Source organism: Ochotona princeps, chromosome 6, assembly GCF_030435755.1.
Source record: "Ochotona princeps isolate mOchPri1 chromosome 6, mOchPri1.hap1, whole genome shotgun sequence".
Lineage (NCBI taxonomy): Eukaryota > Metazoa > Chordata > Mammalia > Lagomorpha > Ochotonidae > Ochotona > Ochotona princeps.
Genome location: NC_080837.1, coordinates 46,643,916 through 46,666,827, shown reverse-complemented (window position 1 = coordinate 46,666,827; position 22,912 = coordinate 46,643,916). Strand labels below are relative to the sequence as shown.

General features: G+C 48.9%; 1 protein-coding gene across 3 annotated transcripts; it reads right to left on the bottom strand.

Moving 5' to 3' along the window:
- Positions 1-3,343: 3,343 nt before the first annotated feature.
- ABHD4 (abhydrolase domain containing 4, N-acyl phospholipase B) lies at positions 3,344-22,819 on the bottom strand. 3 transcript variants are annotated; one of them, XM_058666188.1, is made up of 7 exons: positions 22,588-22,819; positions 11,525-11,613; positions 10,341-10,713; positions 10,027-10,181; positions 8,114-8,225; positions 5,148-5,334; positions 3,344-4,449 (listed from the first exon to the last, which is right to left on the bottom strand). In XM_058666188.1, the coding sequence occupies exons 2-7, from the start codon at positions 11,562-11,564 to the stop codon at positions 4,360-4,362; spliced, it is 957 nt and encodes a 318-aa protein (XP_058522171.1). In that variant the 5' UTR covers positions 11,565-11,613; positions 22,588-22,819; the 3' UTR covers positions 3,344-4,359. The 3 variants fall into 3 exon arrangements, with proteins under 3 accessions (XP_058522171.1, XP_004584730.1, XP_058522172.1); XM_004584673.4 differs by lacking the exon at positions 22,588-22,819 and adding an exon at positions 15,981-16,132; XM_058666189.1 differs by lacking the exon at positions 22,588-22,819 and adding an exon at positions 15,875-15,984.
- Positions 22,820-22,912: the final 93 nt, after the last annotated feature.

The window sequence follows — 22,912 nt, the reverse complement described above, 5'->3', positions numbered from 1 at the left end:
TTGGATCAGCACAGCACCAGCCATTGAGTTTACTTGGGGAGTGAATCATTGGATAGAAGATCTTCCTCTCTGTCTCTCCTCCTCTCTGTATACCTGACTGCAGCAAAAATAAGTAAATCTTAAAAATAAATCCTGGAAAAGGGGGTATGTATTTATTTTTTTTAAAAGATTCATTTAGGACCTGGCACAAGATGGTTAACATGAATGTGTCACCTGAGTCATTGGGCATTGTTTATTATTAATGAGTAGCAGGATCATTTTCTATCTGGCCGTGAATTGCTCCTGCAGTTGTGGGCTTAACAGACTGGTAGTGGATCAGAGTGGAGAGAGGTATTCATCAGGATTTCATCACCCTTTTGGCAACGAAATCAGACTACATGTTTTGCACACATATTTTGGTGTCTATCCCAAGGAAGAAGTTAAATTTAGTACATTTCCTGTCTGTCATTGAGCAGTAAAAGCACCCTCTGCATCTTGAGTCATAATCTTTTATGTCTGTCTGTGGAAAATCTCTTTTTAAATGGCTAGGTCCTTGAGAAGCCTGACAAATTTATGGCTTCAACCGTCATCATGAATTTGCAGAGCTCATCAAGAGAGGCAGTGCACACATAGTGATCTTTCTTAGCCCATCTAGGACTGTTTGTACATTGTGTGTGTGTGTGTGTCCCTGAGTTTGGGATTGGCCATGTGAACTTGACCATTGGAGGGACTCTCCCCAGACTCTTCTTGTACCTGCTTCTGAGCAATGTGTTTATGTTGGGTTGGGTTTGGGAGAATCAGATCAGGGATGTGTAGCCTAAAGGATCCTGCTGCAAGCTAGATGAACTTTCAGAGGGAGAGAGGTCCTACTTCTCTGCACAAGTCTTCTGGGTCAAGTATCAGAGGTAGCCTGGGGCCTACAGCTCAGGACAGCAGAATCTACTGGGGAATGTGTTGTTCCCCAGGAGCACATTTCAGAGGGTCTGAATGAAACTTTAATGGTTATACTTCATTCTGGGTTACTCACTGGGGGGTTACAGGTCAGGAATCCAGATTTTAAAAGCAACCACCCTGAGCTTGGTGCAATGGCTCAATGACTAAACCTTCACCTTGCAAGTACCAGGATCCCATACGGGTGCCAGTTCGTGTCCTGGCTGCTCCACTTCCCTTCCAGCTCCCTGCTTATGGCCTGGAAAAGCAGTAAAGGATGGCCCAAAGCCTGGAGACCCTGCATTCAAGTGGTAGACTCAGAAGCTCTTGGTTTTTGGTTCTGGATCAGTTCAGCTCTGGCTGTTGTGGCCACTTGGGGAGTGAACCAGTGAATGGAAGTCTTTCTGTCTCTCCTCCTCTCCGTAAATTTTATCTGCCTTCCCAATAAAAATAAATAAATATTTAAAAAAGAAAAGAAATTCCTACCAGGATGTTTTGATAGTGTGAACAGCTTTGGTAACTGCTGCCTCTGCTTGGTCCTTCTTCAAGAGGGTATAGAACCACTCTGCCAATATTCAGTCCCCCCAGTTATACCTCCTCCATATTTCTTGCATCTCTCTACTATCTCCTACCCAAGCCCACGCTACCTGCATCTCCAGCCCATTCCAGTGCAGCAGGTCTCAGTGCTGGGCAGGGACTCTAGCCCTCCTCCTCCAAGCAGCCAGGGAGGTTTTTTCAGACCCAGGCTAGTCTCACCACACACTCCCACCCCACCCTCACCCTCATTCTTATTACCTTTTAGGATAAACACACTTTACTCATGGGGCCAGAGCGCGTGTGTGAGCTGGTTCCTTCCAATCTCTTAGATTTGTTTCATGGCCACTCTCTGTACTAACAGGATTTTGCCAGCATGGTCACTTCCACATTCACTCCTTCGTCTGCCTTCACTGCAAACTCAGCTGAGTGTAAACACAGAGGGAGACTTTCACAGCCTCTTGTGCTTGGTACTTTTCAGTGACAATTTTACATCTATTGACAATTAATTTGATTGTCTCTATAATAGGTAGATTGGTAGGTCCCATGAATGCAGGGACCATGTTTTTTCACTATCTCAGCCTAGGGTTTGGTGTATAGTGAGCTCCCAATACCTGTCTTCTCCATACAGTGAGCTTCAGTCAGTGGAGATGGGGTCCTGGGGGCAGAGTTTTGTAGCAATCCTCAGGAGTTCTCTCCAGCTAGCCAGCCATTCATTCATCCGTTCATCAGGACCTATGTGGTATTACATAGGATTCTGGGGCCAGCCAGAGTCAGCCAACACAGAGCAGGCTTGGGTGGTAATAACCAGAACACTCATCCTATCTTTCCTCCCTTGACTTGATCAAAACAACTACTGAGCATTAACTGTGGCCCTGTTATGCCCCCTTTCTTAGGTAGTTTATGGCCCAGGAGAGGACCGACCCTTCTGTCAGTAAGCAAAAGTATGTAAATTTTGCAGAGGCGACTGTTGAGTGTGCCATAAACAGTACATGGGGCCTGCATCTCGTCTGGAGGCTCACGGGATGGTTTCCCTGAAGAAAGAGTATTTCAGCTGGGATCCCAAGAAGAAGGAGCAGCTGGGTGAACAGGCTGTAGGCAGCAGTACTTGCATATACCCAGCTGCATTTTGAGAGACAGTATTAATGGGATGTGAGGAGCGCACAGTTCTGACTTTTCTCTTGTGAACTGGGGCTTGGCTTGCTCCCACCATGGATCTCAACTTCTCATCCCTTGCAAGCAGGTTGGCTAAGATGGGATACTGGGCTGGGTCTGGGGGTCGGGGCAGGGGCAAATATGGCCTAAGTTGGGGAGGAGCATGCAGGCAGGCACTTCTTGGAGCTCTGTTCTGGCCTCAACCATTGCTGGGCTGTTGTGAAGTCCATGTACTGTCTGGACTTGACAAAGACCACCTGGTACTCTATCAGAGCAGCAGAAATATGGTCATGACCAGCAGTTTTTACTCATTTCTTTATTAATGTAGAAAAGGAGCCCTAGGCAGCTGGACCAGTGGCACAAAGCACCAGGGGTTAATACTATTCTGGTGAGGGGTGGGTTGGCTTTACAAAAGTGAAGGGGCACACAGGAGCTGTCCTGGATCTGGGACCAGTCCCAGCCTACTGCCCAAAACCTTAGAACAGCACCCAGAATGGGCCCTGGGAAAAACGCCAATAGGTGTAGTTTGAGGGGAATGAGATGAACTGGAGACCATGGGAAAAGGAGCCAGGAGTTGGTGGTCAGACTGTGATCACCAACCTGTGGCTGATGAGTGCAGGGAACTTCTAGCTTGAGGCTCCCTGCTGGACCACGGGCAGGGCTCATGGTGGGCCTTAGCTCTGAGGGTAGGTAGAAAAATGCTGCAGACAGCAGTGGGCATGGAGAATCCAGACTTGGCCCTGGGATTGACGGGCAAAGGGCCTTTCCCCTCTCTACCCTGCCAGGAGCCACCTTTGTTCAATATTTCATGTGGGGCTCCAGGGCCCAAGGCACAGAGGGAGGCTAAGAGGCCTCCTGGTTGGGAGGAAGAAAGGCAGGGGGCGGGGAGAAGGGAAGCGGCAGAGTGTCCCCAACGTAGGCAGCCAGGGCTGATAGGGCAGGAGAACAGCAGTCCTGAACAATGGGCCTGGCACATGGAGCAGGCATGGGTTGTCCTTGGCTGCTGACTCTGACCAGCCTGATGGCCTCATGGCAATGGTGCCTGTATTGAAACTTAGCAGAAATCAAGGCTGCATAAGCACTGAGTGTCAGCAGATCTGGGTTCATGTCTGAGCTTTGCTGGAGCTTGAATCTCACATGGAGCTGTACCATCTATCATGGGCCAGCTATGTCCTGCCCTGGCCTGTTTCCTCATCTGCCAATGAGGTCTTTTGGGGTATGACCTCCTGTCTTCCAAAAGGGATTCTGCAGGTGAATGGTACTCCATCCTCTGCTCTTGGTAATTAAATGTGAACTGGTCCCAGCCAGAACCTGGATGGACTTGGCATGGATCAGGGTGGGTGTGGGGTGATTGAGGAAGATGTTGTTGCATGGAACCTATCCCCCCAAAACATTCCAGAGCTAGGAAGGCTGCTAGGAAGGAAGGAAAATCTACATTGGGAAGGAATGTGGCTCAGTATAATCACCCCTTCATAACCATCACCTGGGTAACATGTGGCATGGAGAGAATTGGGTGGTACTGGACAACCCTTTATGTGCTTCCCTGGTTGGGAATGCAAGGCCTCTTGTGGCTTCTGGCTCCAGTCCTGGCGTGGGTCCGGAGAGCTCTGTTTTCGCTGTGGTCCTGTCCTGAGGTCAGCCCCAAGACTCTGCCTGGCTGGCACGTGTTAGTTGGAGAGGAAAGGAGAGAGGGGGTGAGTAAGCAGACAGGGGGGCTAGAGTGACTTTCTGGCTTTCTCCTCTTCCTCTGGAGAGAGCCGCTCAATCCACCGAGTCGCAGATCTCTTCCACCACAGCATTGAAGATGTGTGGCTGGTCAGCGTAGACATGGTGTGAGGCACCCTCGATCTCCTGTGAGGAGAGGCCCCGCCAGAGTGGAATGATCCTTTGTGGTTGGCACTAGGAAACTGTCACACCACTGCTTCCTCCCTGAGACCCACCTGCCTGTAACTCATAAGTCCACTTTTCTGCACAGATCTTGCTATTTCTGGGAGCCAATGAATCCCAGCATCCCACTTGACTTTTTCTGCATCTATTCGCAATGTCTTTCCTTCCACGTTATTTCCACCACTGATCTGCTTTTTTCATCCAAAGGTTCAGTAAACTGGGACTGAGAACAGCATCCAGCCTATTGAAGCACCCTTTTTGGCAAATGACAGTAGGGTGGGGTAAGAGGAAAGGGAAGGCAGAAGTGGGGGGGGGGCTGTACTCTTCACTCTACCATTCATGGCTGTGGTTGGGGGAGGGATCCTAAGGGGCATGGAGACACAGCACATGCTTGGCTATTGAACAAGAACCTGACTTTCAACTGAACTGGGCTGCACACAAGCAAGAGGTTCCTTATTAAGGTATTATAAAGAGAGCCTAACTTGTCAAATCTACTGCTTGATCTCAGTCTGTGTGCTCCCGTTTCCCCCGTGGATTCTGGGAAAGCCTTCTTGACCCTGAGGCTGAGGGCTGATGGAGAATCTGTCAGCATGTGCTGATGGTCAGTTCACGGCCAGCATTCCCACCTCGGCTCCCACTCCCTCTGGGAGACCCCAACGTACCATGTCCCGGACGTAGGAATCTGGCCGCTGCATCTTCACCTTTTTGCCGGTGCTGGTGTCTATCCAGGTGTTGGCCCCATAGATCATGGTGATGGGCACGTCTTTGCGGATCAAGTGAATTCGTTCCAGCATGGGGCGCCGGGCCCAGCCAAAGGACTCCATCATGGCTTTGAAGGCCGTTTCACCACTGGCAAAAGCAAGACAGGGTGAAACTGTTAGAACAAACCCCATGGTAAGAAATGCCAACTTCTACGTCTCTCTGGAGGCTGGGGTAGCATCTCAGTCACTCTGTATTTTTCCCAGAGGTCAGCACTGGACTCATTAAATATTGGTAAGATCTGCAGAGTTCTCCCATCAGAGAAGACAGAGAGAAAGCTACATTTGTAGAAAACCCCATGGCCCTAAGAACAGTCCCTAAATGGGAAGGGTTATTATTTATTCCTTAACGATTTTTGTGTTGGGGCTGGTGCCATGGCATACTAGGAATAAGCGCCTACCTGCAGTGCTGTCATGCTATATGGGTGTTGGTTCGTGTCCTGGCTGTTCCACTTCCAATCAGGCTCCCTGCTTATGGTCTGGGAAAGCAGCAGAGGGTTGCCCAACGCCTTGGGCCCCTATACCCATGTGGGAGATCCAGATAAAGTCCCAGGCTCCTAGGTTTTGGATTAGCTCAGTTCTGACCATTGAGGCTATCTGGGCAGTGAGGCAGTGGATGGAAGAGCTCTTTCTCTCCTTCTTTTTCAAATGAAAAAAAAAAATAGATTTGTGGGTCGTAGACAGTATAAGGGGTTTCTTGCCCTCCTGCGCTCACACTATAGTTAATACTTAGATCAGGGAGGCATTACATCACTAATCATATAATTAATGCTTTACCCTCGAGGAAAGGGTGGTAGAGTGCTCTGAGGACACAGGCTTAGCCCACTGCAGTCGAGGAGTTGACATGAGGTGAATTTTCAAGGGGAAGTCCTTCAGTAGTGGAAAGGGCTTCCCAAGAAAACACTGGGACTACAAACCAGTCTTTGGAGGACGAGGGGAATGCAGTCTCTGCCTAGCAAGCAACAGATCTATCTTCCTCCTTGGTCAGGGTCTCAGGCAGAGATGACAGGCCGGAGCATGAGATGTACACAAGGCTGGGCCAGGAGCTGGCTTTCTGGGCTGCTTGGGAGCTTTCATGGGAGGTGGGAGTCACTGCCACTTCCTGGGTTTGTCCTGTTGAGTGTAGTCACATCCCATCTCCTGCACCTAGCTCTTGGCTCCCAGGAATAATTTTTCTCCCACTGGGGAGAACTGTATTCTCATGATGGGGAAAATGAAAATATACACTGAGTGCTCCTTGTCTGAAGTTCCTGGGAACCAGAAGTGTCTTGGGGTTTTGTTTTCAACTTTGGGGTCTTGTCCTTAGCAAACTGGGATCTTGGAGATGGGCCAAAGTCTAAACAGAAAATTTATGTTTTATCTATACTTTATAGAGATAGCCTAGATGATAATTTTATAAAATATCTATATATAGTATGTGCTTGGGTTTGACTGAGAACCACTGCACCAAGTCAGGTGTGGAATTTTAAAACTTCAACATTACTCTGTGGTCAAAAAGTTTTGGCTTCTGAAGTATTTTGGATTAGGGATGCTCAACTTGCAAAAACAAAGCCACTGTAGATAAGGTCAGTAGATGCCCCTCAAATATGTTTCCCTTAGACCCATTTCATTTGTCCCAAAGGAATGGCAAGCATCACCACGGAATTATCAGAGAGTCACATGGTTCAACAATCAGGCACTTATAACATTGAGTGATGGTGCTTGGGGACAAGGTGTGTGGTTACTCCTGGAGTCATCCCTGTACGTGATATGGCAAGGTGACCTGTTCTCTGACTTAGACTGGAAGGTCATTGTGTAGAACAACCCTGAGCTGGGGAATTCCAAGGCTGGACTTGAGGAATCTTACACTGGCACTGAACTTATGAGGCTGGCAGGCGCCGAGAGAGCAGGGATCTTGGGGGATCTGCTTTGACTTGAGCTGAGAGGTCCGTTCCATTGCATCATTGGGGATTTCCACTAGCTGTGTTCACATGGAATGTTGGACAGACAGCTCCCACGCTGTCCCTAGAAGATTCTGGGTGTGGGCTAATACGTTCCCACCTTCTTCACTGCTTTTGGTTCACAACAGAAGGCTTGGACAGACTTTGAAAGAGGTGGGGCGGTGACCTTGGCTCCGCTGAAATGCTACTCAGCAGTGTGGAATGAGGCCTCCATAGAGGTGGCACCACTAACGCAGCCGCATGGTATCAGTTGTTCACAGGGCACTGCCACAGGGCACGGTGACCTCGCTGGCTCTTCCCTAGCTATATACACTGCCAAGGCTTCAGATCGGCCAGGTCTGCTGCATAAGTGAGCAGCCACAGATAAGAACCTTTGGGTATGCTTCCAAGTCTCCCAGGGATGTGAAGGAGTTTTAGTTCCAAAGTAAGCAATTTCAGAGTACATGGAAAAGCATGCAAGGAGCTTCCTGAAGCAGAGCACAAAGCATTTTAAATTGGAAATACTAAGGAAAATTTAGAAACTACAGTATCAGACCTGCAGTTTGTTGTTCTCCTTAATAAAAGGCAAAAACCAGAACCAAAACAAAACATGTGTACATCAATTTTTTAATTAAAAAAAATCAGTCTGAACATTTTCCAGACTTGCCCATCAAACCAACTGCCTATCTCTAGGGAAGGGAGAAAAACTCCCTCCTGTAGACAGGCAGAATGTTTAATTAAGTGATTATCTTCTACATTCTTTTATGCCTGTCCTCTGGGGAACTCTCTGGAAACGATCAAACCTGCTGGTGCCCCTGCTCCTGCTCCCCTCCCTGAGTAACAGTGCTATGGAAGAAGGAATTAAGCACAGAATTCCTACAGCTGGAGCTGTCTCTCCAAGCCAGCCACCCGTGCTGGTCCTCTGAGCTGGCCCTCCCGAGCCGTGCTCACCTGGGGTTCTGTGCGTTGCAGTGATAGATGTATTCTGATATGGTGTCATCTTCAAAGAAGTCTGCAAACTTGCGCTTGAAGTCAGGCCGGAACCGCTGCACCAGGCCGGGCCCTGAGAGGGGACAGAACAACACTTGAGTGGCCAGTTTGGGATGGAGGGATAAACCTCCTCCCTGTGCATTTTGTAGCCACTTTAACCAGTGCTGTTTATCCTAAGGGGTTTTGTTTGGGCAGTGGCAGAAAAAGTATGGGAATCCTACTGGCAAGCTCCAGGTGACTTCAAATGACACTGCTAGTTGCCATGGAATTTCGAGGCAGTCTGACAGCATGGAGGAACCAGGTTATTGAGCTCCAGGGAGTTCCCAAGTCTTTTCCCTTAACGACCACAAGTGTCACTAGAATCAATGGTTGAGACGCTTTTCCTCATAGTCTGAGCTATCTCTCTCCCCAAGTCTTTTAGGGCCTGTGGCCTCTTCTGAAGGTAGCAGCTGAAATTAGAACACCTCCCAAGAGCCTTCTCATCTTCAGGCCTGTAACAGGATACATGGCAGGATGAACCTGAAAACAGTAGTCTCCAGCTCTGGGCAAGCTGTTTTACAGCAATTGATTCTTTTCACCTTCCTTTATGGCACACAATTCAGAAGGCATCCAAAAGAGACTTAAAAAAAAAAACAACAACCAAACAAACAAAAAAACCAAAACTGAGCCTAGCAGTCACTTGCCATCTCTCTCTCTCTCTCTTTTTCCCTCCTGGTTTTCTCCCTGCTTGTGAGAAGCAGTGGTGTGAGAGGGAGGTCGTGCATGCTGGGAGATGCAGCGAGGCCCCTGTCCTCCCTCCTGGCACAGCCTCCTCCAAGGCTGCCAGCCAACCATCTCAGCTCTGATGCCCATGTGTGAACCTGACCAGATACAAGGCCAGAGATGGGGATTAGAGCAAGATCCCTTTAAGGGCAGGACTGTAGTGCATCCACCGGAATCCATGGTCCTGGGAAGCCAAGGAAAGCTGAGTCCTTTGCGTACATACTCACTTTTGACACCTGCAACTCTTGCTTTCCTTCCTCCCAGAATGCCTTCACTCTTCCTTTGACTCAAATGCTCATTTCTCCCCTTTATCTAGGAACCATTCTATTTCTCTTGAGGGACCTAGATAACTCTCATTTAGCCATTTACCTCATACTACTACTACTACTGATAATAACAGGCTGTTGAACATTACTCTAAAAACATGGGCTATCATGTAAAATAGCAATCATCACTATTTTCCATAAAAGGAATTTACTCTTTAGTTCACTGGAGTGAAGATTCCCAGAAGGGAAGGGTGTAGACAGAGTGTACAGTCAGAATGTCCAAAGATGCTGATACTGTTCATGAGGGCTGGCTCTCCCCCTCCATCTCCTTCCTTCTCTTTTACCTACAGAGTATGCTGATGGTTACTAAGTGCTGAAAGTCCCACAGCAGATTAGATGAGGTGCTTCTTTGGAGCAGGGCATAGTTCAGATAACTTTTCTTGCCAACCTGTGTTAGGTTGGAGGTTCTGGTTTTGGCCCCTCCCTGTTGCAGATACTGGGTGAGTCATAAGGATGGAAACCAGTGGAGGTTACAGAGTTGGAATCAGAGGTCATAAAAACGTGTATGGGTGGCAGAGTCACTTCACAGTCCCTTCTCTCTCTTGAGGTCTCAGGGTATGGGGATTCTGTTCTGTTCCATTTTTGTTTCCTTGCACAGGATAGCTTTTTCCAAGCAAATGACAGCATATAAAGAACCCTCTAAGACCTCCAAGAGACCTGGTCTAGGGTAACAGCTTCAGGTAGCATTGCTAGGCTCATTTGCCTAAGTGTAAGTAAGTGTAAGTGAGGATGGTGGGAATTGGGATGCAGTGGGGGTTGGCTGAACAGGATTTGCAGGCTACTCACCCCAGGGCCCAGCTACTCGAAGAACAGCCAGCGGATTGGAACGTCCCAGGACAGAGGCCACGGCCTTGACCCAGGTGGGGGGTGTGCGGATCTCACTGGGGTCAGTTGGTCGAAGGGGGAAGCCCCATGGGTCCACCAGGATGAGGTGCTTAACTCTACATTAGAGAAGGAAAGAGGGAAAGACAGGGTATTCACCTGGAGGTTCCACAGTCCTTCCATTGAGTGGGAAGGAGAGAACTACAGAAGTGAATACTGCAGAGTTTCCAGCAGGCCTGCAGGGTAGGTCACAAGGGAGGAGGGTGGCTGCTCAATACCTTTCAGGATACTTGATGGAGTAGGAGGTGGCCAGGAACCCTCCCAAGCTGTGCCCCAGGAGGATCATGCTGGGGATGCCCATGGTCTCCCGCCAAGTCTCTATGGAGGCCACAAATTCATCCTCGGCTCCCTCTGGGTCCCTGGGGAACGTGGGCCTCGAGCTTCTCCCAAAGCCAAGTAGGTCAAAGGTGTGCAGGGTACGGCGGGTACTCAGCGAATCCATGTTGAGGATCCAAAGGCCCACACCACCCCCGAAGCCATGCACCATCACCAGGGGGGTACGGTCTTTCTGCTCGGGGCTCACAGTCACCGTCCAGATCTTGTTCTGGTTCGGGAGGGACACATATCGGGCCAGGAACTTGTTCTGGAGACCTGGGGTGGGGAGAATCCGAGGGTGAGTCAACAAGACTGCTGCCAGCGTCACTGGTTTCTGAGTTCCTTCTGCATTTCGCCAAGTCCTCCCCTCCTCCCTCGGCTCTGCAGCCCTCTAACCCCTGACAAAGACTCTCCTTGACCAGACATTCAGTAAACTCCTCTGAGCTCTCTTCTTGTCTAGGCCTCAGTGTTGATCACCCTCCTGTCTTCATCCTACTAAGCCTAGTCTTAGCAAAAATCCCCTCATTCTTTTTTTTATTGGAAAGTCAGATATACAGAGAGGAGAGACAGAGAGGAAGATCTTCGATCTGTTGATTCACTCCCCAAGTGGCTGCAACAGCTGGAGCTGAGCCAATCCAAAGCTATTTGGTGGAATGCAGAAGGAACTCAGAAACCAGTGACGCTGGCAGCAGTCTTGTTCAAATCCCAACTGCTCCACTTCTGATCCAGCTCCCTACTAATGTGCCTGAGAATGTAGTAGAGGGTGGCTTAGGTGTTTGGGCACCTGACCCAGATGGGAGGCCCCAAAGAAGCTCCTGGCTTTAGCCTGGCCCAGTGCTGGCCACTGTCGTCATTTGGAGAGTAAACTAGCAACTGGAAGACCTCTCTCTCTGTTCTCTGTCTATCTGCAACTGTGCCTTTCAAATAAATATTTTCTTTTGAAAACACTGTGATGTCCTGTATGACTGCCCTCCTCCTACCACAAGCACTGTTATTCAGGAATCAATGCTCACTGTACTCAACCCTCAGCAGGGCCTGTGTCCTTCCAGAGCCTCCCAAGGAACACAGGACAAACAGTGCTACTTACACTGGAGGATCCTGGCTTCCACATTCTTCAGCTGTGACATGGAAGTGGGGCGCCAAGCGGGCAGCCAGCTGCTCAGCCAGCCTTGAGGCCTGGGGGCAGGAAGACAGAGACACTCATTAGTGACAGTGTACGGGCAACACTGGCGCTCAGCCTCGCTGCTGGATACAAGAGCGTTATGAAGGTGCAGGGTGTTTCCCAGCCTCAGGCGTCCTGCCCCAGAGTCTGTTCTTCTCTGACAAACAGCTGTTACAACAATGCGTCCCCTTCCAGCAGATACTCAGAACAGCATGTACAACCCTTCAGAGCTTACAAAATTCTCTCCCATCTATTATCTCATTTAGCTTCACAACACCTCTTTATTATGGTTATCGTAAGTTATGTTCAAGGAGATGATAAGGGGAAGAAAAGCAACCTTGAATCACTGTTGTGGTTATTTGTGGCCATTCCCTGGACTAGCTTTTTTTTTCTTTTTTAGCATGGGACAGATAAGCCCATGCCACCTGCTCTCCTGGCAGGGCAGTAGCATTTGTGTGCAGCCTCCTTCATGTTTTATGTTGGTACCCAAGAGACCCCTGATAACTAATCAATCCAGTTCTGAACATGGAGATGGACAGGCAGGTTCAAGGTCTGCTGTGGTTCACTGGCTTTGTAAAGTGGGTAGAAAGCTTGCCTATGTCCTCCCATGGCTCGGTCCTGCTTTCTCTTCCTTACCCCAGTGACTTGAAGTCATTACAGGGGAGAGGTTATACGCACCGGATCTTGGTGGTGGTAGTGGTGGTGCAGTGTGGGGACTCCCACCAGAAGCCTTCTGCATGCACAAAGAGGCTATGCCCCATTACATAACCTTTGCTTGAGTGCCTAGTCATGCAAGGAACCTCATAAGACACCTGGCAGAAGTCAGATAGTTAATGAGTGGCAGATTGTATAACTCCTCTTCCATTCCCTGTGACATTTCTACTTCCTTGAACTCTGCCAGGGTAAGTGGGTTACAGAAGGGACACCACCAGCTATGGATGGCCCAAGAAAGGGACCAGAGGAACCATGACCAACCTCCTGGCACATGCTGGATGTCCTGGCATAGCATTTGAAGCACAGAAGTAGACTAGGATGGCTTCTTAGGAGGCCTGCAGCCCAGCCTTTTGATTTTACAGATGACTAAACTGACATCCAGGGAGATCACACTGCAGCTTAGAAAAAGCAGACTTGGGCTCAGCACGATAACACAGTGGCTAAAGTCCTTGCCTTGAAAACGTCGGGATCCCATATGGGCACCAATTCTAATCCAGGCAGCCATGCTTCCCATCCAGCTCCCTGCTTGTGGCCTGGGAAAGCAGTCAAGGACGGCCCAAGGTCTTCGGACCCTGCACCTGCGTGGGAGACCCCGAAGAAGCTCCTGGCTTCGGATTGGCTCAGCTCCAGCTGCTGTGGTCGCTTGGGGAGTGAACCATCGGATAGAGGATCTTTCTGTCTGTCTCTCCTCCTCTCTGTATATCTATCTGCCTTTCCAATAATAAATAAGTAAATCCTAAAAGAAAAGAAGGAAAGAAAAAGCGGACTGGGACCCAGATTTCAACTTCGTGTTTCTCAGATCCCACTTGCTGAACCTCGAAGCCTGGGCTTCCATGGCCATTCGGGGATGTGTAACCACATATTCACACCTGGCCCTATCTTCTGAAGGCACAGATATCATCCCAGTATCACCACTCATTGGAAGCATGATTCTGGGCATATTTTCTAGCTTTTCTGTGTCAGAGTTTCCTTATCTTTAAAGGGAAGTAATAATGGTTTACACCCTATAAAAGAGTTACAAGGATTAAATGAGTCAATGTATGTAACGCATGCAGAATAATGCTCAGCCCAAGATAAACTTCTAATAAGTGTCCTCCCCCTCCTCTCTAGCATGCCCCCACTCTCCCAAGCCCCCTGCCTGCGTTCAAGTGTTTTCCAAGTAGCAACCCTCAGTGGATGTCTGGAGTTTAGGAAGAAAAACTGAGGTTGGTGCTGAGAGGGGTCCCTCGATGGCTCCAGCCGGAGCTGAGCTGGCTGTCTCCATGAGCCTGACTGTGGAGCCTCAGACCCTGTCACTAACTCTACTGGAAGTCATGGTGACCTTAACGCAGGAAGACCAAGGCCACAGAAGGTGCCAGTCTTGAAGACAGATCAACTTTGTCTCCCTGTCCTAGAGCTTGTGACAAGACAGATCTCCCTTCTGGATGCCATAATTGCCCTATAACTGCCCAGGGCAGAGCGAAGGAAAGGTGCTGTGAACTGGCTGCTCAGCAAATACTCCCTGGCCAGACGGAGGGGAGGAGGGGGGTTTGGTGTGGCTTTTGAAGGCTTTTGCGACTACTTGTGGGCGAAATTTGCATCGGACCTGGAAGAGGCTGTGTCAATCTGGCATGTCACCAGGGCAATGGAGCCCTGGTGGACCAATGACCAGCTCAGGCTGGCATTTCCTCTCCTAATAAGGACCAGAGCGGGCACCCGAGTGAGGAGGGGTATAAAAGCCTCCTGCACACTTTTTTGCATGTCTTTTCGTCCTCGTGGCTACCCGCGTTCTCTCTGCCTCTATTGCGCTGAGAAAAGGCCCGAGAATGAACTTTCCCCCTGAATAAATGCCTCTTGTCAACAATCCGCCAAGGCTTTTTTCTTTTCCTGGTGGTCGGCAAACTTTACTGCTTTGACTATGCCTTTCCTCTCCATCAGAAAGTAAAGACAAAGCAATGGAAATTATACTGGGTGGGACTGGCGTGATGGCTCAACCCGCCAATCCTTTGCCTGCAAACACCAGCATCCCATATGGGGCACCAGCTTGTATCCTGGTTGCTTCATTTCCCATCCAGCTTCCTGGGAAAGCAGTGGAGAATATTCCAAAGCTTGGGACCCTACACCTGTGTGGGAGACCCGGAAGAAGCTCCTGGCCTCAATAAGTTCAGTTTCAGCTGTTGCAGCCATCTGGGGAGTGAACCAGTGGATGGAAGAGCTTTCTCTGTTTCTCCTTCTCTCTGTAAATCTGCCTTTCTAATAAAAATAAATGAATTTTTAAATTTATTATTTTTTAAAGGTTTATTTTATTTTTATTACAAAGTCAGATATAAGAGAGGAGGAGAGATAGAGAGGAAGTGGAGCTGCCGGGATTAGAACCAGTGACCATATGGGATCCCGGTGCATTCAAGGCGAGGACCTTAGCCACTAGGCCACGCTGCTGGGCCCGAATTTTTAAATTTAAAAACACAAATAAATGGCATACTGAGTCTCCTTAATACTATCAGGGAGGGAAGAGCTGGGGTGGGATTGAGGCAAAGAGCGGAGCAATCACTTCCATAAACTCAGCCTGACCAGGATGGGCTCTGGCATGCTGATGGAGGTGAAGTACAAGGGGCTGGCAGAGGATCTAGGTCTCTGTGACCTTGGGCAAGTCTCCTAGTTCCCGTGGGCACTGGCCTCTTCATTTGTTTAAAAAAAAAAAAAATCAAGCTAAACCAGCTACATTTCTTCTAGCTACAGCGTTCTGCTTCCTGAAGTCTTTTTAGGCATTGCCGAGTTCCTCTAGGGTAAAGTTCTTTTGGAAATCAGCTCTGTCCTGGGCAGTCCTGCAAGCCCTGGAGAACTATTAATTATGGTCATAAACTTAATGAGTTTCTCAGACCGTCAGATGTGCAGGTCTGAGAAAGGGACTGGATACAGGGAAGGCCGGGTTCCGGAAAACCCAGGCTTGCCTGGGAGCTGAGTCATTCTCCTGGGAACAACTTTTCTTGGCCCCTAGCACGTTGCCACCTGCTAGTCACACCACCTACAGGTGGGAGCTTATCCCAAGCCCGGTGTTCACAAACTCCAGTCAATAATAGCTCTACTTCTGAGGCTCCCCTCATTAAGGATGTTGTTAAGACGACTAAAAGCATCGTTAATTAGGATCGCTAGCAGCCAGGCGTTTCGGTGGGGCTAGAGTCCCGAGCACAGGAAACTTGCGAGCCCGTTAGTTCACACAACCCCAGCCCCCGCAGCTCTCTTCTTCCCACGCTTTGCCCTTGCCAGAACAACCGGCTACCCAGTCGGGCAAGTCGAGACCTGCGGCCCGACGCTGCTACCCACCCTACCCCCACCCCCGCCCCACCTGCATCCCAAGGGTTTTGCTTTTGGAGGGAAGGGGTGTTTCACGCATTGCCACTACACCTGTCCCTCCATCCGCCCCCCTCCGCTCCGCCCGAAACACAGCGACTAGAGGAGAAAGGACAGTCTTGAAGACGCCCCGGCTGTACGCAAGCGCATCCACCATCCGGCCCCCGCAGGCTCTAGGCAGAAGCAAAGCGAGTCAAGGCCACCTCCAGCCCTCCCCCACGGGAGGCCGACCTGAGAAAGGCAAGGCGGAAAGGTGACTGAAGCTGTTCCTCAGTCACAGTCCCAGGATCGTGGGCTCAGAGAGAGAGAGAGAGAGAAAGGGACGGGATGAACTCACTGCTGCTCCAGATCATCAGCCATAGTAAACAAGTCCCGCCGGGTCGAGCCGAGCCAGCCCATCCCTTCGCCTGACGCCGCACCAGCTGACCCAGGCGGGCTCGGCTCACAGAGGGGGCGTGGCCGGCGAGGGGCGGGGCCCGGGCGCTGGGACCGCCCCCTCCCCTGTTTCCCTCGCCGGGTGCGTGGTGTTTCTGCGTGGTGGCTGCAATGGCCCGTGCCCACTTGTATAATTGGCAGAGTGTGTCTGCTAGGAGGTGATGGGATCTCATAAAACTAGGACTGCAAGCCTGGTCACACATTTGGGAGACAACGGGGAAGATCGGTAGTTCTTCCTCCTGCTTCCAGCCAGCGCTCCTTTCTTTCACAGTGAAAAAGTTACACTTTCAGCCTAGCGCCAGCAACTGACTCCTAGTCTTTCCTCTCAGTAACCCTAGGAGGCAGCTGGTGCTGGCTCCAGTGCTGAGCAGCCTCATGGGAGATCCCGGACCCAGTCCCCAGTTCCGAGCTTCAGACTGGCCCAGCCCTGAGCCTTGTAGGTGAACCGGCAGATGGGAGCTGTGACTGTCTGTTCCCCAACAGCAACAGAAACGTGTTAGAACTGAACTGTCCCAGCCTACTCACACATTCAGCCTCAGGCTTCCTTGTAAAACTCCCTCCTCCTCAGCACAGCGGCATGCCTTCTAATGGGGATGCTGAAACAGAATCTGAGGCAGTTCCACGGAAGGACCTGGACTGCGGGGGAGAGAGGTTGTCTCCCAGGTAAGAGTGCCAGTCTGGGGCACAGAAGGCAGAATACCTAGTCACACTAGAATGTGATAAACAAGGTTTTTTGTTTGTTTTTTAGTAAGTATGTGCCACACAGTATTTGGGACATAACTGGGCACCCTGTTTTATCTACAACCCTAAACCTAGGTGACGTCTGAGAGACTGACATGCCATTGTGCTCTAGGAGTGAACTGTGTATTCCTCTATTCCATTACTTTCCAGGAGAAGTGTAGAAATGTAGGGCCACCCACACCTGGTGCAATGGCTCGATTGCCTAATCCTCCCCCTTCAAGTACTGAGATTCCCCTATGGGTGCAGGTTTGTATCCTGTCTGCTCCACTTCCCATCCAGCTCACTGCTGTGGTCTGTGAAGGCAGTAGAGGATGGCCCAAAGCCTTGGGACCCTGCACTTGCACAGGAGACCCAGAAGAAGCTCCTAGTTCCTGCCTTCAGCTCTGACTATAGCAGCCACCTGGGGAGTGAATAAGCAGATGGAAGCTGTTTCTTTCTCTCTTCTCTGTGGATCTGCCTTTTCAATAAAGATAAATATTTAAAAAGAAAAAAGAAATGTAGGGACACCTAAGTGTGTCCCTCTATTGGGAGGATTCCTCATGGGACCCTTCCCTTCCTAGGAGGGGCTGTGGAAGAAGCTGGTTCTGCTTTAGACATGTAGGGTGGGGCTGTGGAAGCTGAGGTGGCTGGCCTAGCTCAGGGGTCCCCCAGCGCCCTTTCAGCATGTTTGGTCAAGGAGCCAAATCTTGAGGCTGGCTGCAGAATTTACTGGAATGGTAGGCACAGCCTGATGTTCCTGGTGTTCAGCAAGTTGTTCAAGTCAGGCGAGGTGGAGACTGGCCTGAGAGGAGGCAGCCGTGGAGGGCTTTATCACTGCCTTTTTTTTTTTTTGTCACCTCTCTTGCAGGCCTCAGGAGATTCTGAGATTTCTTCTTTCTTGTAATATCCTTGTTGATCTGGTCATTCATTAACAGGATTTCAAGTTTGAGAGAACTGGCAATCATGCAGTTTGGGAGGCTAGGAATTTGCAAGATGTGGGGCAAAGTAGGACAGATGGCAAAGAACCTATCTCACTGCATATGGTGGTACAAAACTTCAGTGTGCATAGAATCTTCTGGAGTGCTTGTCAAGTCAGATTCCAGCTCCTGTCTGTTGCACTTCTAATTCAGAGGGTCTGGTACATGCTAGAAAGCTGTTTTTTTTTTTTTTTGTTTTTTTTGTTTTGTTTTTTTAAGGAAGCATTGCAGATGCTGGTGCTTGATGTGACTTAGTTGACTTGAAGCATAGTCTAGGGCCACAGTCTGGGTTATGGCTTTACTGCTTAGCCAATGCAGGCTCTTGGGCAAGTTACTTAGTTACTTAGTACCTTTTTGTTTCTTTTTCTGCCTTCTGTCTTATAGTGAGAATTAACCAAGATAATACAAATAAATACTGGTATGCTAACCTGTTATTTATTGTTCCTCTTATGCAAATCCAAGCATTATATTAGGTACTAAGAACACAGTTAGCAATAAGGTAAGATACACTCTGTTCTAGTGATAAACAGATTTTCTGTTGCCACTCCAGGTTGTTCCTAATTTTGTAGAAGCTGGCAACACAGAAAATGAACAAGGTGTGACTCTTAGACTAAACATTGGCACTGGGTCTGGCATGATAGCCTAGTGGCTAAATTCCTTGCCTTGCATGTGCCAGGGTTCCATATGTGTGCCGGTTCATCTACTGGCTGCTCCACTCCCCATCCAGCTCCCTCCCTGCTTGTGCCCTGGAAAAGCAGTGGAAGACAGCCCAAAGCCTTGGGACCCTGCACCCGCGTGGAAGACAAGGAAGAAGCTCCTTGGAAGAAGCTCCAGGTGAGAGATCAGGAAGAGGTTCCTGGCTCCTGGCTTCTGACTGGCTCAGCCCTAGCTGGTGCAGCTACTTGGGGATTGAACCAGCAGACGGAAGCTCTTTCTGTGTCTCCTCCATGTAATTCTGCCTTTCCAATAAGAATAAATCTTTTTAAAAAATCTTTAAAAAAAAAAAAGACATAGGCACTGAATAGAATAACTATAAAAGTGTCCTGTCCAGCAATAGCTACTAGTCATATGTGGCTGCTTAAGATTTAAATGAATAGGGCCCGGCGGCGTGGCATAGCGGCTAAAGTCCTCGCCTTGCATGTGCCAGGGTTCCATATGTGTGCCGGTTCTAATCCTGGCAGCTCCACTTCCCATCCAGCTCCCTGCTTGTGGCCTGGGAAAGCAGTCGAGGATGGCCTGAGGCCTTGGATTTTTGCACCCAGAGATCTTCCTCTCTGTCTCTCCTCTCTGTATATCTGACTTTGTAATAAAAATAAATAAATCTTAAAAAAATAGATTTAAATGAATAAAAATCAATAAACTTTCTTTAGCCACACTGAATCTATTTTGGTGCCTGTACACATGTGTCTGGACAGGACAGACATTTTCATTACTGGAGAAAATTCCATTGGACTGAGTTGACCAGGCATTGATAATTTCAGCTCTGTGTCTTAGGCAGTATTCTGCCCTTGGAAAGGACATGACAGGCTTTCTCATGAGCCTGAGGGGACAGTACTAAGGTTAGACGGGAAGGAAAGCTGAGAAGGAGGCTGCCAGGCTGTTCTCTCCATCAGGGTCTGGCAGGAGGAAGGGGTAGTGGCTCACTGAAGACACCTGCCTCTTTCTGACACTTGGAGCTGTTATTCGATAATTTAGAAATTTGACTTTGCTCTGTTTGCAATTTGAGTTCCCTTCTGAAAATAACTGATTTGTTCTATTAGAAAACAAGGAAAGGGGAGTTTGGCACACTGGGGCCAAAGTTAAAAAGGTAGGAATGGCATTGTGGCGCAGGATGTTAAATTGTTACCTGAAGTATTGGCAACCCTTAGCACCAGTCTGAGTCTCAGCTGCTGCACTTCTGACCCAGCTACCTGTTAATGGGGTCTGGGAAGGCAGTGAAGGATGGCCTGTGTGTTTGGGTCCCTATGTGGAAGTTCTATTTGGGAGTCCATATAAAGTTCCTGGCTTTGGTCTGGCCCAGTCCTGGCAGTTGTGGCCGTTTGGGAAGTGAACCAGAGGATGGAGGCACTCTCTCCCATGTGAGTGGCAGGGGCCCTGCTGCTTTCCCAGGGGTTTTAGCAAGGATCTGGATTGAAAATAGAGTAGCTGGAACCTGAATGAGGCATGCTAGCTAGCATTGTGGGCACTGGCTTAACTAACTGTACTACAATGTCAGGCCCCTTGGGAAGATTCATGTTTCTTTTAGTAAATAATGTGATTTTGATTATAGAGACAAGATGTAAAGTCATGGATTTTACCTTTTAAGAGAATTTACTTGTTCCCCTATTCTTTCCTTGTTCTATGAAGCTGAGTGTTTTAACCTGTTGCTGATTTTTAAAAAAGATTTATTTTTATTTTTTATTACAAAGTCAGATATACAGAGAGGAGGTGAGCCAGAGAGGCAGATCTTCTGTCTGATGATTCATTCCCCAAGTGAGCACAACAGCTGGTGCTGCATCAATCCAAAGCTGGGAACCAGGAACCTCTTCCTGGTCTCCCACATGGGTGCAGGGTCCCAAAGCATTGGGCCGTCCTCGACTGCTTTCCCAGGTAAAAGCAGGGAGCTGGATAGGAAGTGAAGCTGCTGGAATTAGAACTGGTGCCCATATGGGATCCCGGCGCGTTCAAGGCAAGGACTTTAGCTGCTAGGCCATGGCGCCGGGCCCAACTTGTTGTTGATTTTAGCTTTAACTTATAAATCTGTTTTGCTGCGAGAGCCATCCTTTTCAATCCCTCTAGCATCCTCTTTTGCATTGTCTTGAATATTGGGTTTTATACTTTGGCCAGTGACCTAATTATTCCGTGAGATAAGGGAAGCAGATACAGTTTATTCCTAGGAATAATGATAATTAATAACAGCAAACATTTATTGAATTCAAAAGCATGATGCTGATTCCTTAATGGCTAATATTATCTCGTTTAATCCTCTCATCCTCCCAGTAATTCCAGGTATTGTCATTTCCATTTTATAGAAAAAGGAAAAATGAGACTGCCACACCACGCAGCTGGTCTTGGGTTAGTCAACTAGAAAACAGTAGAGTCATGGTTTAACCTATGTTTGTTTGATCCTAGATATTGCATACCTACTGCTCTGTGTATAAGCTTTTTTGTGTGTGTTAAGATTTATTTATCGGAAAGTCAGATATACAGAGAAGGAAAGACGGACAGATCTTCCATTAGCTGGTTTACTCCCCAAGTGGCCACAATGGCTGGAGCTAAACTGATCTGAAGCCAGGAATCAGGAGCTTCTCCCGGGTCTCCCACGTGGGTGCAGGGTACCAAGGCTTTGGGCCATCCTCTGCTGCTTTCCTAGGCCACAAGCAGGGATCTGGATGGGAAGTGGAGCAGCTGGGACACAGACCAGCGCCCATATGGATCCGGTGGGTGCAAGGCGAGGATTTAGCTGCTAGGCTACTGCTCCAGGCCTTGGGTATAAATTTTAAAACAGATAAACATTCAGATCTATTGAATCTAAAACCAACACATTAGTATTAGCAAGTTCCCCCTGTTGACAGATTGTCATAAACTGAATGCAGAACAGGACTTTGGCTGTTCTAAGTGGTCCAGAAAAGCCTTAGTTCATTATGCTGGTGACTTGGCAGGTCTCAATAAGAATGTATTCAGTAAGTGAATGTAAAGTTGTTTCATCTCTCCTGCTCTGCTCTGGTGGGAGTTCCTGTGGAGATGTTAATGATGATAGCTGACAAGGATCAAAGCAGAGAAACCATAAGGGAGAATCTTCTGCAAGGAGACTGGCTGATGGGGAGAAACCTCTTGGGGAATCTCCTCCTGAATGATTCAAAAGCATCCTCCCAACCGCGGTACAGTTTGAAGTCAGATACTGGCAGGGGAGCGGGGCACCTCCCTAACTGCTGATGAGGATGAGGCAAAGGTTCAATTTGGCTGAGGCACCTGCAGTTTCCTGCGCTATTACATGGAAACAGGAACCAGCTGGCTTCTCCACTTCCTTTTCCCCCCCTTTCTTAGCAACATAAGAGGACTTAGCCCGAATTAAAGCTTTTTTTTTTTTGGCAGTGTAAATATCCAGAGGTGTGAAGATGGCTTTCTCTCTTCACATCAATCATAGCATTTTCTGAGGATAGCCACTCTGTCCCTTCTTTCTAGATCCGAAGTAGGACCTTGCTCACTCTCATAAGGCTCATGCTATTTTCCAGTTTAAACGTAAATAAAAAGGGAAAACTGAGGAGCCATTGTTGGTTTTAGGCATTTGCTTGCGTATCTAGCACACACAGTTCAGCTGAAAATTAAGTATCTGGCGGTGAGTGTGAAGACTTACTGCTGAAAAGGGGATAGCCGCCACGTGTAGAGAATCGGGTTCAAGTCAATCATGTGAAGTTAAAAGGGCAGCGGAAGCCAGAGACTTTTTTTTTTTAAGCTAACATATTTAAAATAGTTAATGGCACTTGTTAAAATACAGAATCTCAAACCTTCATTTCAGATTCTTTGCCAAACGACCAGGGTAGGGTAGGTTTGAACCCGGCCCACTGCGGCGGCCTTCCAGGTTCAGGGAGCCAGCTGCAGGAGGGGAGCTACAATGGTCTCCCTTCCACCACCAGCTCCTTAGTGATCGCCATTCTCTCTACAACTTAGCACAACTTTGGGCACCGAGGAGGTGGCCGAGAAACGTTTGTTGAATGAATGGATAGCTCAGGTTCCTACCGCAGGGTCAGATCCCGAGTTCCAGTTCAGAACCTCCTAGAGGTCAAATTCCCTTCCCACCCTCCGGCCCTGGCTGGCTGCGGAGGCTCTCACCGTGGAGACACTGATTGACTCTAACGACCGGCATGTGCAGAGGACGCCCTTCACAGAGCTAGAGCTGGTACCGAGCCCCAGCTGCTCCACGAATTGCCTCACAGTAGATCCAGTTACTCTTTAAGGCTGCAGGATGGCCAAGGAGAGCCGGAACTCTCTGCTTAGCTACACAGTCCGCTGTAAAAATGTTTCCCCCTTTTCCGCCTACGCAAACGTGTTGCCACAGCAACTGTGGGCGTGACCAACCGCTCGGCGGAAATAGGAAGAAAGAAAAGGTACACGTTTCCAGCCTACGGATACAGCCGTGGCACACGCGCAGTAACGT